At 43.4% G+C, this 16,280-nt stretch overlaps 1 protein-coding gene across 3 annotated transcripts in view; it reads right to left on the bottom strand.

Annotated features, from left to right (window-relative positions):
* The window catches only part of BAIAP3 (BAI1 associated protein 3), a 353,458-nt gene that overhangs the window by 15,177 nt on the left and 322,001 nt on the right, over positions 1-16,280 (bottom strand). For all 3 annotated transcript variants that reach the window (XM_056536555.1, XM_056536554.1, XM_056536557.1), the window contains 3 exons: positions 13,037-13,105; positions 9,173-9,252; positions 932-1,040 (listed from right to left, as the gene is read on the bottom strand). In XM_056536555.1, coding sequence (XP_056392530.1) covers positions 932-1,040; positions 9,173-9,252; positions 13,037-13,105 — 258 coding nt within the window. The remainder of the gene's footprint in view (positions 1-931; positions 1,041-9,172; positions 9,253-13,036; positions 13,106-16,280) is intronic.

Below are 16,280 nucleotides of genomic sequence, written 5' to 3' on the forward strand. Positions count from 1 at the left end.
AGTGAACTTCTCTCCTTTTTATCTGCTTTCAGGAGTGATTTTTATATTGCCCACACCTGTTACTTGCCCCAGGGGAGTCTAAAGGAGCATCACATGCTTGAAACAATCTTATTTTTTCACAATTTTGAAAGGGTGCCAAAATTTTTGTCCAGACCATTTTTGGAGTTTGGTGACATTATGTCCAATTTGCTTTTTTTCCTCCCTTTTTTGGTTTAGTTCCAATACACACTGCAATCCTTTTCTGTGAGAAATACTTCATTTCCTTGAAAAATTTAAGGGGTGCCAACATTTATGGCCATGACTATATCTATCTATCATCTATCTCATATTTATCTATCTATTCATTTCATATCTAGCAAAAAAAATAAGGAAATTTCAGCCTCTAACCTGGGCTAGACTGCTGACTGGCACCCGCACTCCTTACTAAGATGTGCTGCTCTACTTTTAACTTTATCATCTATCTATCTCCCATTTATCTATCTATCTCCTATCTATCTATCTATCTATCTATCTCCCATTTATCTATCTATCTCCTATCTATCCATCTATCTCCCATTTATCTATCTATCTATCCATCTATCTATTTTAGGCCCAGCTGGGTGTTCCCATTTTCTCTTGTGTGTGTCCCTGCACATTCTAGACCATGTCCAATCAGTGCTGACAATATCAGACTGCGCAGGGACACACACTATTGACTAAGGAGAATTCACTCATGTATTTCCAGGAGGAATAGCAGAGTGACAAGACAATGCAAAGTTAATTATTGGGTAATACAAGAATGTACAAAAACATGTCGGGAGAGCCGACGGATTTTGTTTAAAATTGTGACTGGGCATCGGTCTGGTATATTAGACTGACAGTAGGCAGCACTCTGCTCTGGTGGTTATGTGTAATGATTAGGGTGAATCCAGAATCAATTATCAGTATATACCTCTAGTGTATAGTAAAAGCGTCCATAGAACTCTACAGATACTCCTCTGTTGGAGTCCAATGCATCAATAATGAATTTCAGGAGAAGCCACCACAGAGCTTCAAGGACCCTATAAAAAGAGAATAACATGGAGGGCAAATGATGAATAATCAGTACAATGTGACATGATAAATGCATTGTATTCTACCTCAGGATTTTCTAACTTTAAAGGGGAACTCCGGTGGAAAACTTTTTTTTTTTTTTTTTAAATCAACTGGTGCCAGAAAGTTAAACAGATTTGCAAATTACTTCTATTAAAAAATCTTAATCCTTTCAGGACTTATTAGCTGCTGAATACTACAGAAGAAATTATTTTCTTTTTTGGAACACAGAGCTCTCTGCTGAATCACGAGCACAGTGCTCTCTGCTGACATCTCTGTCCATTTTAAGAACTGTCCAGAGTAGGAGAAAATCCCCATAGCAAACATATGCTGCTCTGGACAGTTCCTAAAATGGACAGAGATATCAGCAGAGAGCACTGTGCTCATGATGTCAGCAGAGAGCTCTATGTTCCAAAAAGAAAATAATTTCTTCTGTAGTATTCAGCAGCTAATAAGTCCTGGAAAGATTAAGATTTTTTAATAGAAGTAATTTACAAATCTGTTTAACTTTCTGGCACCAGTTGATTTAAAAAAAATTAAAAATTCCACCAGAGTACCCCTTTAAAGGGGTATTTCCGCTTTATACATCTTATCCCCTATCCAAAGGATAGGGGATAAGATGTATGATCGCAGGGGTCACGATCTCGGTGCAGCTCCTGGCATTCTGTGCCGGACGATGCCTCTGAGACGGGGACGTGACGTCATGGACATGCCCCCTAGTCATGCCACATCCCCTCCATTCATGTCTATGTCTCCCATATACATGAATGGAGGGGCGTGGCCGTTATGTCACATCCCTGTCTCGGAGGCAGCGCAACACCAGCGGGACCCCTGCGATCATACATCTTATTCCCTGTCCTTTGGTGCTCGCGTCATGCCCGGCAGGTCCCGGCTGATATCAGCAGCCAGGGACCCGCCGGTAATGGCGGACATCCGCGATTGCGCGGATGTCCACCATTAACCCCTCCGATGCCGTGATCAATATAGATCACGGCATCTGCGGCATTGCGGTAGTTTGAATGGACGATCGGTGCAGCGGGGATCCAATCATCCAGCATGGCGGCCGGAGGTCCCCTCACCTGGCTCCGGCCGTCTCCCGGGGTCTTCTGCTCTGGTCTGAGATCGAGCAGACCAGAGCAGAAGATGACCGATAATACTGAGCAGTGCTATACATATACATAGCACTGTCCTATACATAGCACTGAACAGTATTAGCAATCAACTGATTGCAATGAACAGTCCCCTATGGGGACATAAAAAGTGTAAAAAAATAAAATAAAATAAAAAATAAAAAAAGGTAAAATAAAAAAGTAAAAAAAATTTGAAAAATCCCCTCCCCCCAATAAAAAGTAAAACGTCCGATTTTCCCCATTTTACCCCCAAAAAAGCGTAAATAAATAATTAATACACATATTTGGTATCGCCGCATGCATAAAGGTATGAACTATTAAAATATATTGTTAATTGTCCCGTATGGTGAACGGCGTAAACGTAAAAAAATAAAAAAAAAGTCCAAAATTGCTGCTTTTTTGTCACACTTTATAAAAAAAAAATGAATAAAAAGTAAAACCTAAGCAAAAGTGGTACTACATACAAAAAAGCATGGAGTCAGCTCACCATGTGTTGCAATCAACTTCTTCCTTCCTTTCAAGGAAGCACGGAGGTAGGGATGGGCCGAGTCCCAGGCAATGAATCATAGAAGAAAAATTGTCTAATCCAGCTTCCTAAAACTTCAATGTTTTATTTGATCCATTTAAAATAAAGAAAAAAGTGCAAGCTAAAAGCCAAATGAAACTCCGACGCGTTTCGGTTATAGAAAAACCTTAATCATAGAGATAATCAATAGAGGAAAATGCTGCTATATATACTCCTGCTCAAGTAAAGGTAAGAGTGAATAAGGTCCGTGGCGTGGCCCAACTGCGTACATTGGGGGAGATTTATCAAAACCTGTGCAGAGGAAAAGCTGTTCAGTTGCCCAGAGCAACCAATCAGATCGCTTCTTTCATTTTTCACAAGGCCTCTACAAAATGAAAGAAGCCATCTGATTGGTTGCTATGGGAAACTGGTCAACTTTTCCTCTGCACAGCTTTTGATAAATTTCCCCCATTGTGTTGGGGAATTGCAAGTATTCAAGCAGGTGTATAAAAAGGCATGTTAATAGCATTTGCCAAAGATAGACATTAATAAAAAGAATAATAGAAAAATACGAAGTATAATGCGTTTTCTTGTGAAACAACCCAATAAATGTAAAAAAGGTAATTTCTATAGTTCAGTCCTCATGGGAACCTGGTGTCCAGACAGAGGATCGAAAACGCCTCCCATCTGAACACCAGTTTACTCCATTCGCCACCTCGTCTAGGCGGTTTAACCCTCTAAATTCCTTGGACCTTTAAAGGGGTACTCCGGTGCTTAAACATCTTATCCCCTATCCAAATGATAGGGGATAAGATGCCTGATCGCAGGAGTCCCGCCACTGGGGACGCCCGTGATCTTGCTTGATAGCTGTCCCGTCCCATCCCATAGACTTGCATCGAGGGGCGGAGCGTGAGGCCTCGTGATTGACAGTAATTAGACCTGAAGTGAACACGCTCCGGGGACTGATTACAAACGGGGTGCCGTGTGCAAGATCATGTGGGTCCCCACCGGCGAACTCCCACGATCAGGCATCTTATCCCTTATCCTTTGGATAGGGGATAAGATGTCTAAGCACCGGAGAACCCCTTTAAAGTGGACACATCTCCGGCGTGTTGTTCTAAGAAATGCTTGGTAAGTCCCAATATAGAGCGTAGAGGGGTTAATGTTTGATTTCGGAAGGCAAGATGTTCGGTGATTCTCGTTTTCAGTTTTCTGGTTGTACAGCCGATATATTGTAAGTTGCAGAGGGTACAGGTGGCCAGGTAGATAACATGTGGTGTGGCATTTATTGAGTCGTTTCACAAGAAAACGTATTATACTTTGTATTTTTCTATTATTCTTTTTATTAATGTCTATCTTTGGCAAATGCTATTATCATGCCTTTTTACACCCCTGCTTGAATACTTGCAATTCCCCAACACAATGTACCCAGTTGGGCCATGCCCACTAATAGGCGGACCTTATTCACTCTTACTTTTACTTGAGCAGGGGTATATATAGCAGCATTCTCCTCTATTGATTATCGCTATGATTATGGTTTTTCTATAACCGAAACGCGTCAGCGTTTCATTTGGCTTTTAGCTTGCACTTTTTTTTTTATTTTAAATGGATTAAATAAAACATTGAAGTTTTAGGAAGCTGGATTACATGATCTTCTATGATTCCTTGCTTTTATGCCCCCAAATGTGCTGAAAGGTTCCCTTTAAAGGAAATCTGTCACCAGGTAGCAGTACCGACAGGTAGTGCAGGTGACACTGATGACAACGGTACTTACTTTGTCCCGGTCTGTGGCGGTGATCTCCGGTAATCTTCTCCGATATCTTCGCTCCAGGCACTGGCTTGGGGCACGGGCGAAGCTTAAAGACGTAACCACTGCTGTTCCCAGGACCCGGGACCCCGCAGAGAGCAGCAGCGGTGACGTCACTAGGCTCCGCCCATGCCCCAAGCCGCTGCTGCTTTCTGCAGGGTCCCGGGCAGCAGCGGTGACGTCATTAAGCTCCGCCCATGCCGCTGCTGCTTTCTGCAGGGCCCCGGGCAGCAGCGGTGACGTCATTCAGCTCCGCCCATGCCCCTGCTGCTTTCTGCAAGGTCCCGGGCAGCAGCGGTGACGTCATTAAGCTCCGCCTGTGCCCCAAGCCGGTGCCCGGAGTGAAGATGCTGGAGAAGATTACAAGAGATCCCCGCCACGGACCGGGACAAGGTAAGTTCAGTTGTCATCAGTGTCACCTGCACTACCTGTCGGTACCGACAGATTTCCTTTAAAGCGAAAGCCACTTTGAAAAAGTGGTGTGAGTTGCTTTGCATATCCTTCCCAGAGTTTCCAGTGGTGTTTGAATGGTCTATAAGTCTCCACACATTTTTATGACACTTTGCTCAAGGAGAAACATGACTCCTTTTGTGTTACAACAACAGGCCTCTCACTTATCTGCTAGCACACCATACTCTGTACTGACAATCCGAAAGCTGTCAGCAGATGGGTATTCTTTTCTTCTGTAGAGATCTCTGGCTTAGCATACATTCCCAGCCTGTTACCAAGACTCCACTTTAAAAAAAGAGGTGTGAGAGCTGCTTTGAATATATGATTATCCTTTCTTCCTATAATTTCCTTAAAGGGTTATTCCAGAGGGAAAAAAAAATTCATATCAACTGGCTACAAAAAGTTAAACAGATTTGTAAATGACTTCTATTTAAAAATATTAATCCTACCAGTACTTATCAGCTGCTGAAGTTGAGTTGTTCTTTTCTGTCTATAAACAGTGCTCTCAGCTGACACCTCTGTCTGTTTCAGGAACTGTCCAGAGTAGGAACAAATCCCCATAGCAAACCTCTCCTGCTCTGGACAGTTCCTGAGACAGACAGAGGTGTCAGCAGAGAGTACTGTTGTCAGACAGAAATGAACAACTCAACTTCAGCAACTGATAAGTACTGGTAGGATTAAGATTTTTTTTTATAGAAGTAATTTACAAATCTGTTTAACTTTCTGGAGCCAGTTGATATGAAATTTTTTTTTTTTTTACTGGAATACCCCTTTAACCCGTACAGGACCTAGGGCGTATGGATACGCCTTCTGTACCTGGGTCTTAAGGACCCAGGGCGTACCTGTACGCCCGTGGGAATTTCGGTCCCCACCGCGCGCCGGGCGGGGACCGGGCCGGGGTGACTGCTGATATCGATCAGCAGGCACCCCGTGCAAATGCCCAGGGGGGTCATCAGACCCCCCCATGTCGGCGATCGGCGCAAATCGCAAGTGAATTCACACTTGCGATTTGCGCCGATTCCGGGTCATTCGGGTCTATGGTGACCCGGTGACCCGGAATAGAAGGGGGATCGTGGTTGTCTAAGACACCCACGATCCCCCTCTAGCGATAGGAGTGAGGTGGCAGAGTTGTCACCCCTCCTATCTCTGCTATTGGTGGTCTAAACGCGACCACCAATAGCAGATTAGGGGCGGGGGGGTTTACTTTCATTTTCCCCGTTCTGCCCACCCACAATAGGCGGGGCAAGACGGGGAAATGACGGGGACCGAACGCCGAAGATCCACTTACCCGTCGGTGGAAGCTGCGGGACCGGATCGGCGCGGGCGGCGATGTCGTGCAGCAGAAGAGGACGGCTCCCTGGATCCGACGGAAGCCGGTAAGTTGCCTAGCAACATCTAGAGGGCTACAGTCTGAGACTGTAGCCCTCCAGATGTTGCAAAACTACAACTCCCAGCATGCCCAGACAGCTGCTGGGCATGGTGGGAGATGCAGTTTTGCAACAGCTGGAGGTCTACAGTTTAGAGACCACTGCACAGTGATCTCTATACTGTAGCACTCTAGATCTTGCAAAACTACAACTCCCAGCATGCCCACATAGCTGTTTGCTGTCTGTGCATGCTGGAATTTGTAGTTTTGCAACATCTGGAGGTCCACAGTTTGGAGATCACAGTGCAGTGGTCTCTATCTGTAGCCCTCCAGATGTTGCAAAACTGCAAATCCCAGCATGCCGAAACAGCTGTCTCGGAATGCTGGGAGTTGTAGTTGCGATCCCTCCAGCTGTTGCATAACTAGATCTCCCAGCATGCCCTTTGTAGTTTTGCAACAGCTGGAGGCACACTGGTTGGAAAATACTGAGTTAGGTAACAGAACCTAACTGAAGGTTTTCCAACCAGTGTGCCTCCAGCTGTTGCAAAACTACAACTCCCAGCATGCACGGTCTGTCAGTACATGCTGGGAGTTGTAGTTTTGAAACAGCTGGAGGTTTGCCCCCCCATGTGAACGTACAGGGTACATTCACACAGGCGGGTTTACAGTAAGTTTCCTGCTTCAAGTATGAGCTGCGGCAAATTTTTCGCCGCAGCGCAAATTTCTAGCGGGAAGCTCACTGTAACCCGCCAGTGTGAATGTACCCTAAAAACACTACACTAACACATAATAAAGGGTAAAACACTACATATACACCCCTTACACTGTCCCCCCAATAAAAATGAAAAATGTATTGTACGGCAGTGTTTCCAAAACATATGGGGTATCTCCGTAATCGGGAGAAATTGCCTTACAAATTTTGGGGGGCTTTTTCTCCTTTTACCCCTTATGAAAAGGAAAAGTTGGGGGCTACACCAGCCTGTCAGTGTAAAAAAAAATTAAATTTTACACTAACATGCTGGTGTTGTCCTTTACTTTTTATTTTCACAAGTGTTAAAAGGAAAAAAAAGCCCCCCCAAAATTTGTAACGCAATTTCTCCTGAGTACAGAAATACCCCATATGTAAGCGTAAAATGCTCTGCGGGCGCACAACAAGGCTCAGGAGTGAGAGCGCACTATGTACATTTGAGGCCTACATTGGTGATTTGCACAGGGGTGGCTGATTTTACAGCGGTTCTGACATAAACGCAAAAAAATAAATACCCACATGTGATCCCATTTTGGAAACTACACCCCTCACGGAAAGTAACACGGGGTATAGTGAGCCTTAACACCCCACAGGTGTTTGACGAATTTGGATAGAAAAATTAAAAAAAAAAAATTTCACAAAAATGCTGGTGTTACCCAAAATTTTTCATTTTCACAAGAAAACATAGGAAAAAAGCCCCTCAAAATTTGTAACCCCATTTTTTTTGAGTAAGAGCATACCCCATATGTGGATGTAAAGTGCTCGGCGGGCAAACTACAATGCTCACAAGAGAAGGAGCACCATTGGGATTTTGAAGATAAAATTTGTCCGGAATTGAAGGCTACATGTGTTTACAAAGCCCCCATAGAGCCAGAACAATGGAACCCCCCACATATGACCCAATTTTGGAAACTACACCCCTCATGCAATGTAATAAGGGGTACAGTGAGCATTTACGCCCCACAGGTGTCTGACAGATTTTTGGAACAGTGGTCCGTGAAAATGAAAAATGTAATTTTTTTGTTTGCACAGCCCACTGTTCCAAAGATCTGTCAAACGCCAGTGGGGTGTAAATACTCACTGCACCCCTTATTAAATTCTGTGGGTGGTGTAGTTTCCAAAATGGGGTCATGTGGGGGGGGGGTCCACTGTTCTGGCACCACGGGGGGGCTTTGTAAACGCACATGGCCCCCGACTTCTATTCCAACCAAATTCTGTCTTCAAAAGCTCAATGGCGCTCCTTTCTCTTCTGAGCATTGTAGTGCGCCAGCAGATCACTTGATGTCCACACATTGGGTATTTCCATACAAATGGGGTTACAAATTTTGTGGGTCATTTTCTCCTATTACCCCTTGTAAAAATATAAAATGTGGGGGAAAACCAGCAATTTAGTAAAAAAAATTTTGTTTTCATTTACACATCCGACTTTAGCAAAGAGTCGTCAAACACCTGTGAGGTTTTAAGGCTCACTGTACCCCTTAATGTGTTCCTTGAGGGGTGTAGTTTCTAAAATAGTATAGCTTCAAAGTTAAAAAAATGCAAAATTTTCAATTTTTTCATAAAATTTTGGAATTTTTCACCAAGAAACGATGCAAGTATCGACAAAATTTTACCACTAACGTAAAGAAGAATATGTCACGAAAAAACAATCTCGGAATCAGAATGAAAGGTAAAAGCATTCCAGAGTTATTAATGCTTAAAGTGACAGTGGTCAGATGTGCAAAAAATGGCCGGGTCCTACAGTGAAAATTGGCTGGGTCCTTAAAGGGTTAAGGAGAAACATTACCCCTTTTGTCCCACTATGCCTGGCGTCTCCCTAGCCAGCCAGAACTATGCTCTGTACTGATAAGGGGCCAAATCCTAAACAGCTGTCTGCAGATTGATATTCTTTCCTCCTGGGGAGATCTCTGGCTTGGAATACATTCCCAGTCAGTTTCTAAGACATAGAGTGGGAAAAAAACATGATTTTTTTTTTTAGCAGCAAAGTTTAAAAATTTGAAAAAAGTGAAAGGGACGATGACCATGACTGCATATGGCCAGTCTTCAGTTATCATCCCTGTTTGATTCATTCAGGCGGGAGGCGCTCCGCTCTTACCTGTTCAAGTTTTCCTTCACCAAGGTTTCACTTAGAATAATTAACTTGTCATCCAGATATTTCATTAGGGGAGACACGGCCTGAAAGAGATTACACGCCATATGTCAGTGATTAAAGTGACAGATAAATTACCAATGTTCCAATGAATGAGCCGTGAAGTCGGAATTAATTCTGATTATCGCTGTAATTATTCCCTTATTTGTGGAGATCCTCATAAACATCATAGTGATTGAACTGACAGAGCGCTAAAAATACAGCACAATTGCTGCACATCACGCGTCTCAGGATGGATTTATTTCTTTGAGTTTTTGGACAAGACAGAAAAGATGACGGCCCAAATTTATCAGTCTGTCCAAGACAAAAATTGGAGAGATTTGACCATAGCAACCAACCACAGCTCAGCTGAAAGCTGAGTTGTGATTGGTTGCTATGGGCAAATCTCCCCCATTTTTGTCTCAGACAGTTTGATTGAACTGGGCCAATATGTAACAGCATTAAGGAATCACTCCAGGTTTTTTTTTTTTTTTGTCTATATCATGCACTAAAGTCGTACAGCACCATCTGTTTTATTCCAGCACAGCTGCATCCATGTGTTTTATTACTATAACTTGGTCATGTGATCACCAGTCTGACTCACAACGTTACCATGCCTATTGTGTGTCAGAGGAAGTCAGTCCTGGTTTAGCTGATTTCATCACCTCCAGATACCCACATGTTAGCTCCTAGACCCCTACCCTCCCAGATCTGTATGTTGCTGCTCCTGCTATGGGATCAGTGTATATAGTTGTTTTACACCTTCTCAGGTGCTGTGCTCACACACTACATTTTCTGTAACATTTCAATTTTTTTTGTGTAATTTTCAATATTTTACTGTAATTGTGCAAATCATTTTTTTTTATTTTTACCTCGATTTTAGAAAGTCACAGCAAAAATAGCCAAAAATACAGTACAATGTATGAAAAACACAGTAAGAATTGAATGTATGGACACAGCCTAAAGACTTCAACGCTTCATTAAAAAAAATAAAAAAATAAAAATAATACCATATATACTCGAGTATAAGCCGAGTTTTTCAGCACGATTTTTCGTGCTGAAAACACCCCCCTCAGCTTATACTCGAGTGAACTCTCCACCCGCAGTGGTCTTCAACCTGCGGACCTCCAGAGGTTTCAAAACTACAACTCCCAGCAAGCCTGGGCAGCCATCGGCTGTCCGGGCTTGCTGGGAGTTGTAGTTTTGAAACCTCCGGAGGTCCGCAGGTTGAAGACCACTGCGGCCTTCGACATCATCCAGCCCCCTCTCACCCCCCTTTAGTTCTGTACAGTACTCACCTCCGCTCGGCGCTGGTCCGGTGCTGCAGGGCTGTCCGGAGAGGAGGTGGTCCGGTGGGATAGTGGTTCCGGTCTGCTATCTTCACCGGGGAGGCCTCTTCTAAGCGCTTCGGGCCCGGCCTCAGAATAGTCACGTTGCCTTGACAACGACGCAGAGGTGCGTTCTTTGCCAACGTACTTCTGCGTCGTTGTCAAGGCAACGCCTCTATTCCGGGCCGGAAGCGCGGAGAAGAGGCGCCCCCGGTGAAGATAGCAGCCCGGAACCACTATCCCACCGGACCACCTCCTCACCGGACAGTCCTGCAGGACCGGACCAGCGCCGAGCGGAGGTGAGTACTCAGAACTAAAGGGGGTGAGAGGGGGCTGGATGATGTTGAAGGCCGCAGTGGTCTTCAACCTGCGGACCTCCGGAGGTTTCAAAACTACAACTCCCAGCAAGCCCGGACAGCCGATGGCTGCCCGGGCTTGCTGGGAGTTGTAGTTTTGAAACCTCTGGAGGTCTGCAGGTTGAAGACCACTGAGGGCGGATGATAAGAAGAGGATGATGAAGGGGGGGTGGGATGATGAAGGGGGGTGTGTGGGATGATGACAAGGGGATGATGAAGGGGGGTGGGGATGATGACAAGGGGATGATGAAGGGGGGATGTGTGGGATGATGACAAGGGGATGATGAAGGGGGGATGTGTGGGATGATGACAAGGGGATGATAAAGGGGGGATGTGTGGGATGATGACAAGGGGATGATGACAGGTGATGATGATGAGGGTCTGGATGATGACAGGCGGTAATGATGATGAAGATGTTAATGACGGGTCTGGATGATGACAGGGGGGGATGATGTATTTCCCACCCTAGGCTTATACTCGAGTCAATAACTTTTTTTTTTTTTTTTTTTTTTTTTTTTTTTTCCTGGGATTTGGGGTTGAAATTAGGGGTCTCGGCTTATACTCGGGTCGGCTTATACTCGAGTATATACGGTACCTCAATTGTGATCATAGGTGGCTGCCTAGGCAACATGACCATCCGATCTTCTGGTTGCATGGGTCACCATCACTTTTTAACCCCTCGCAGGAATCGCAGCTGCACCAGTCAAACTATTGACTGTTTATTACTTGGCCAAGTTCTGGTGTATAATTTACCACAACAATCTGCATAACTTTTGGTTTGGGCTGGTAGTTGGCCGTAGTCTACTACAAAACAGCCGGACGACAGCTTGTTTGGATGATTAATATTTCATTTTACATATTTTGAAATATTTGCATTGGTATCAGCTACAAGTCCATCTGTTTGGACAATTACAACCTCCTGCAGGTTTTCACAATGTATCATTGTGGATAAGAAGTACAGGCCTGGAGACTAGAACAGGAGAGCGATTTGTACTGATGAGCATTCCCTGCACTATTATACTGTAACAAGCCCATCCCCTGTATAATAAGGACTAGATTTAGCTGCAGCCGGTAATTTTGCCGGTAATCCCAGAAACACCATGTAGGTATTGGTCAGCTGGTGTGGTCTTGTCTGCATACAGTAGCTGCAGCTTTAGAACATACTCTAAGTATCTGAGATGTCTGAATGTTTTCGTAACTTGACCTATTTTTAAACTGCAGATATTACAGGACAGCACAGTGACTACATAACCAACCAATAGTTCACGGTAAAGATGTTCAAAAAAACTTTTGATATATTATAGATTAATGTATGCAGAATAACTTTCCAATAGCATGTTATAAAAAATATGCTTCTTTCTATTTAATTTTCCACTTTGAAATCTATAAAAAAGGCTTGTGGCCAGGACTGGTAGGGAGACCCCTAGTGGTCGTTTTTTCAGACTCATGCTGGAGTCCTAAATCTCAGACTGCAGCCGGGACACAGACAAGCTCAGCACTGCTCCCTGTCATAGGACTTCCCTATGATGTTTTTTCCCAACCAAGTAAGTTGACACATTCATTTTCAAAATGGCCCCTCACAATGCTATTAGAATACCTATAGACATAAAGAATTAATTTCCCAGGTGATATGTGAGATTATACAGTCAGGGGGGGGTGTATTAGGCATACACGCCTCTCAATGTACAATATTCACACACCCTGACTGTATAATACCGCCAATCATCAGATAGTCACTCCCATTATTAAAATAAGGTTCACGCCCATCTGACTGATTCCCTGAATTGTCAGACAAACTATAAACCCTCATATCTCAGGAACAGAAGGACGTATCAAGAAACTGTAAAAAGGTGTGATCAGGGCACCCTTAGCTTTTTAATGATGGTGACATATCATTATCTTGAGTTGGTCACATGTCCACTTAAAGATGAGAATCATGACACTTTGAATGGAAGTGTTGAGTTTTTCTGCTTATACGATGTCACGATGATGGGGTTCACTTCTTCTTCAGCCCCCTTCCCTGATCCCCATCTTAACAGGCCATTCATTGAATACAATTCTTCTGACCTGTTCAGTTCTGATCACACTGATGTTCTAATCTATTGTCAATCTACCTTAGTAATAGTTTATTTTACATGTATACTCACCTCATCATTCTGGATGGAATCTGGTGATAAGCTTATGTGCTGTATATATTTTTTTATATCTCCAATCATCTGTAGAGATAACAAAAATATTTTTTAACACATTTCACATAAAAATAATATACTTTTAGAGAACTATTTGTGTATACAAAACATGGACTACGGTAGGATCTCAGAGGTGATGAGGCTAATGTAAATGACACCAAAGTGGACATTTCAGAATATCCTACTGTAGTACTATACTGATTATGTAGGTCTGGCTGGAAAAGTAATCATGTTTTGTCTTTACTTCTGTATAAAAGGTCTAAAGATACTTTCAGGAGACTGTTGTCACCTGAAATATCTGTCTGCTCATGTCCCAGAGGAACAAAGCATTGAGCTGGTTAAAAACCACAGGCCCAAGCTCTTTCACCCATTATCTGCTGAGAATCCCCCATACAGGCCAATATGGTCAACTTAAGGCTAGAAAGACAAAATCCAGACCACAGCTGTTTGCCATGTTGGTTATTCAGAGTTACTTAACAAACTTCTACCCATGACCTCAACTGTTGAATGGGGATAGTACTTGCTGATCATGTCTTGGTATACATTCGGCATTTCACCCGGCATGGTGCGGACACCAGTGTATTATGCTTGACAGTTATTTAGCTAACAACAGACCCTCCCCTTCCCTGTCTATCCCATCCACTAAATACCTGATTCCTAGATGACGACAGCACATGGGAGGTGATATCAAACAATTAAAACAGGTAAATAAATATACAAAGTGAAAACCAAACAAGCAAAATTTATAGAAATAGACTTAGATCAATTCTATCATTGAGGCCTGCAAGCTCCTGTGCTCCGCTCTTAAAGAGTACCTGTCAGGGACCGACCGGTGGACAGGGAGAGTGAGCCCTAAACTGACCCTAAAACCGCTGTCCCTGCCTACTTGCCTATCCACCCTAACCGGTGGATCGACAACTGGGCGTTGGTCCCTTCCTGAACTAAAGTGCAGGGGCCTAATAAGAACACATTAATAAACCAGAAACATAACAGGAATATAGAACTCTATAGTATAAGTTCAGAGGACACAGATCAGTGAGCAGCACAGAGGACACTATGGATCAGCGGACATGAACAGAGGACTCAGTGTTCTTGAACAGAGGACACTGTAGATCCGTGGTCGTAAACAGAGGACACTGTAGATCAGTAGTCATGTACAGAAATCCAAAGATCTGAAATCAAGAACTAATAAACATAAAGTTCAAAACACCAGACTGGAAAATGGATAAGTCAACAGACTTTAGGAACAGACAGGAATATAGCATAATCCCCTAGAACATCCAGAAGACACAAAGTTCCCATGGACCAGAAACAGGGATCTATCGCTAATCAGGAATATTCACATTCCCTATAAAAACCTCCAGTAGACACGAAGTCCCCATGGACAGGTAATAGGGATGCCTAGATACACAGGATATATTTATAGAACACTGTTCACACTGAACACAAGACAGGAATAATTGTAATCCCTTCAGAACACCTCCAGTAGACAAGGAGTCCCATGGAGCGGAAACAGGGATGCACACATAGGACACTGTTCACACTGGACACTCCACTATAGGTTTTTCCATTAATAATAAATCCAAATAGACTACTGGCCAGCGGCACACTCCACTGTGTGGTCAGGATGCTGGCCCAGTAGAAAAACAGAAATATAAAACACAGAACTTCACAAAAACGGATACAAGAGAAAACTCTGTGTGAACAGACACATAGCAGAAAGGATAAACAAATCCTAAAACTCCACTAAGAGCATGCCACCTAACATGGCTAAAACCCAAAAATACTAAGTGCATGCAAAAACAAAGATAGTAGATTAAAAGCTCAAACAAAGGAATGTTTCACCCAAAGCCTCCATTAGCAGCATGGCCAGCATGTTAGAAGCTAGACATAAGGAAGTCCATCAGTAAATTAAGTCAGGATGAAATGAAGTAAATCACCAGCCCAGAGGCTAGACTGGGCTGACGTTAAATAGACACACCCTAAAGGCAATTGGACAACAGAGGCTGAAGCTGAAAGAGCCAGAGACATTAACTATTCCCTGACGAGGTAACATAAATCCAGCAAATCCAATAGCTGTGTGTGAACACAGACCAGGACAGACATGACAGTACCTGTCACCAAATTAAACTTTTCATATAGTGTACCTTGTGTAATTAGCAGACACTTTCCCAGTCACTTGCTTTCAAAATTATCAACATAAATATGTTTAAAGTGTAGTATAAAAAACAGCTACTAGGTGGCTCTGTTCTGTTTCCTGCCACAATTAATACAGTGAGCTTGGTCTCCTCCCAGCCTGGCAGGAGACCAAACTCAGGAAGTGTTTCTCTGCACTGAGCTTGATTGACAGCTGCACAGAAAGTGAAAGCTTCACAGATTCTCAAAGCTGCAGGAGAGCCTCAATGATAGCAACACAGACTGAAAGATGCACAGAGCTGAGGTCTTCTATTCATTACAGTTCTGAAACCATGTGAGGGCGGAAGTGGTCCCCCAGCAGGCTTCAGTGATGTCATGCCTGCTGGGAAACGCCCACTTTCTCCTTCTGGGAGTTTGCACTATGTGAGCAAGAATAAAGGTAAGATACACAGCTTTTTAAAGCTCTGAATTTTTTTTAAGGGCTGGAGGGGTGTTAGGAGTAGTAAGGGAACATAGCCTGAGTTAGTTTAGAACAGTTTATTTGGTGACAGGTACTTTTTAAGGATCCATCAAGCCTCAATTTCATGTAGAGCTTTGATATCATCTTTCCCTTCAGAGCAGATTAACCTTTTAATTGCCATGAATTTCAACGTGCTAGCTAGTATAAAAGCTCTACATGAAATTGAGGCTCTATGAATCAGGTATTTAGTTCATGAGACAGCCAGGGAAGGGGAGGGTCTGTTGAAGCGCAATCTCGTGTGAAACAATTATCACCTGTCAAGCATAAGACACTGACGTCCGCAACATGCCAGGTGAAACGCAGAATGTTTACCTGCACATATTGATGTAATAAAGACAAGAAAATGGATCATGGTGAGTGGCATTTTTATTCTCTACTGTCTTATGGATTTATAATTGAAGTACTTTCTATGAAATTGAGCACCACTCACCCTTCCTAGGTGCATCCTGGTCTGTGTAAGCTGCATAAAGGGGGTTGCATAGTACTTGCAGTGTCTACAGGCTATCCTCTACTATTTTCCTTGACCATGTCTTGGTCAAGCTGGAT

The sequence above is a fragment of the Hyla sarda genome, chromosome 8, assembly GCF_029499605.1.
Source record: "Hyla sarda isolate aHylSar1 chromosome 8, aHylSar1.hap1, whole genome shotgun sequence".
In the NCBI taxonomy this organism is placed as follows: Eukaryota; Metazoa; Chordata; class Amphibia; order Anura; family Hylidae; genus Hyla; species Hyla sarda.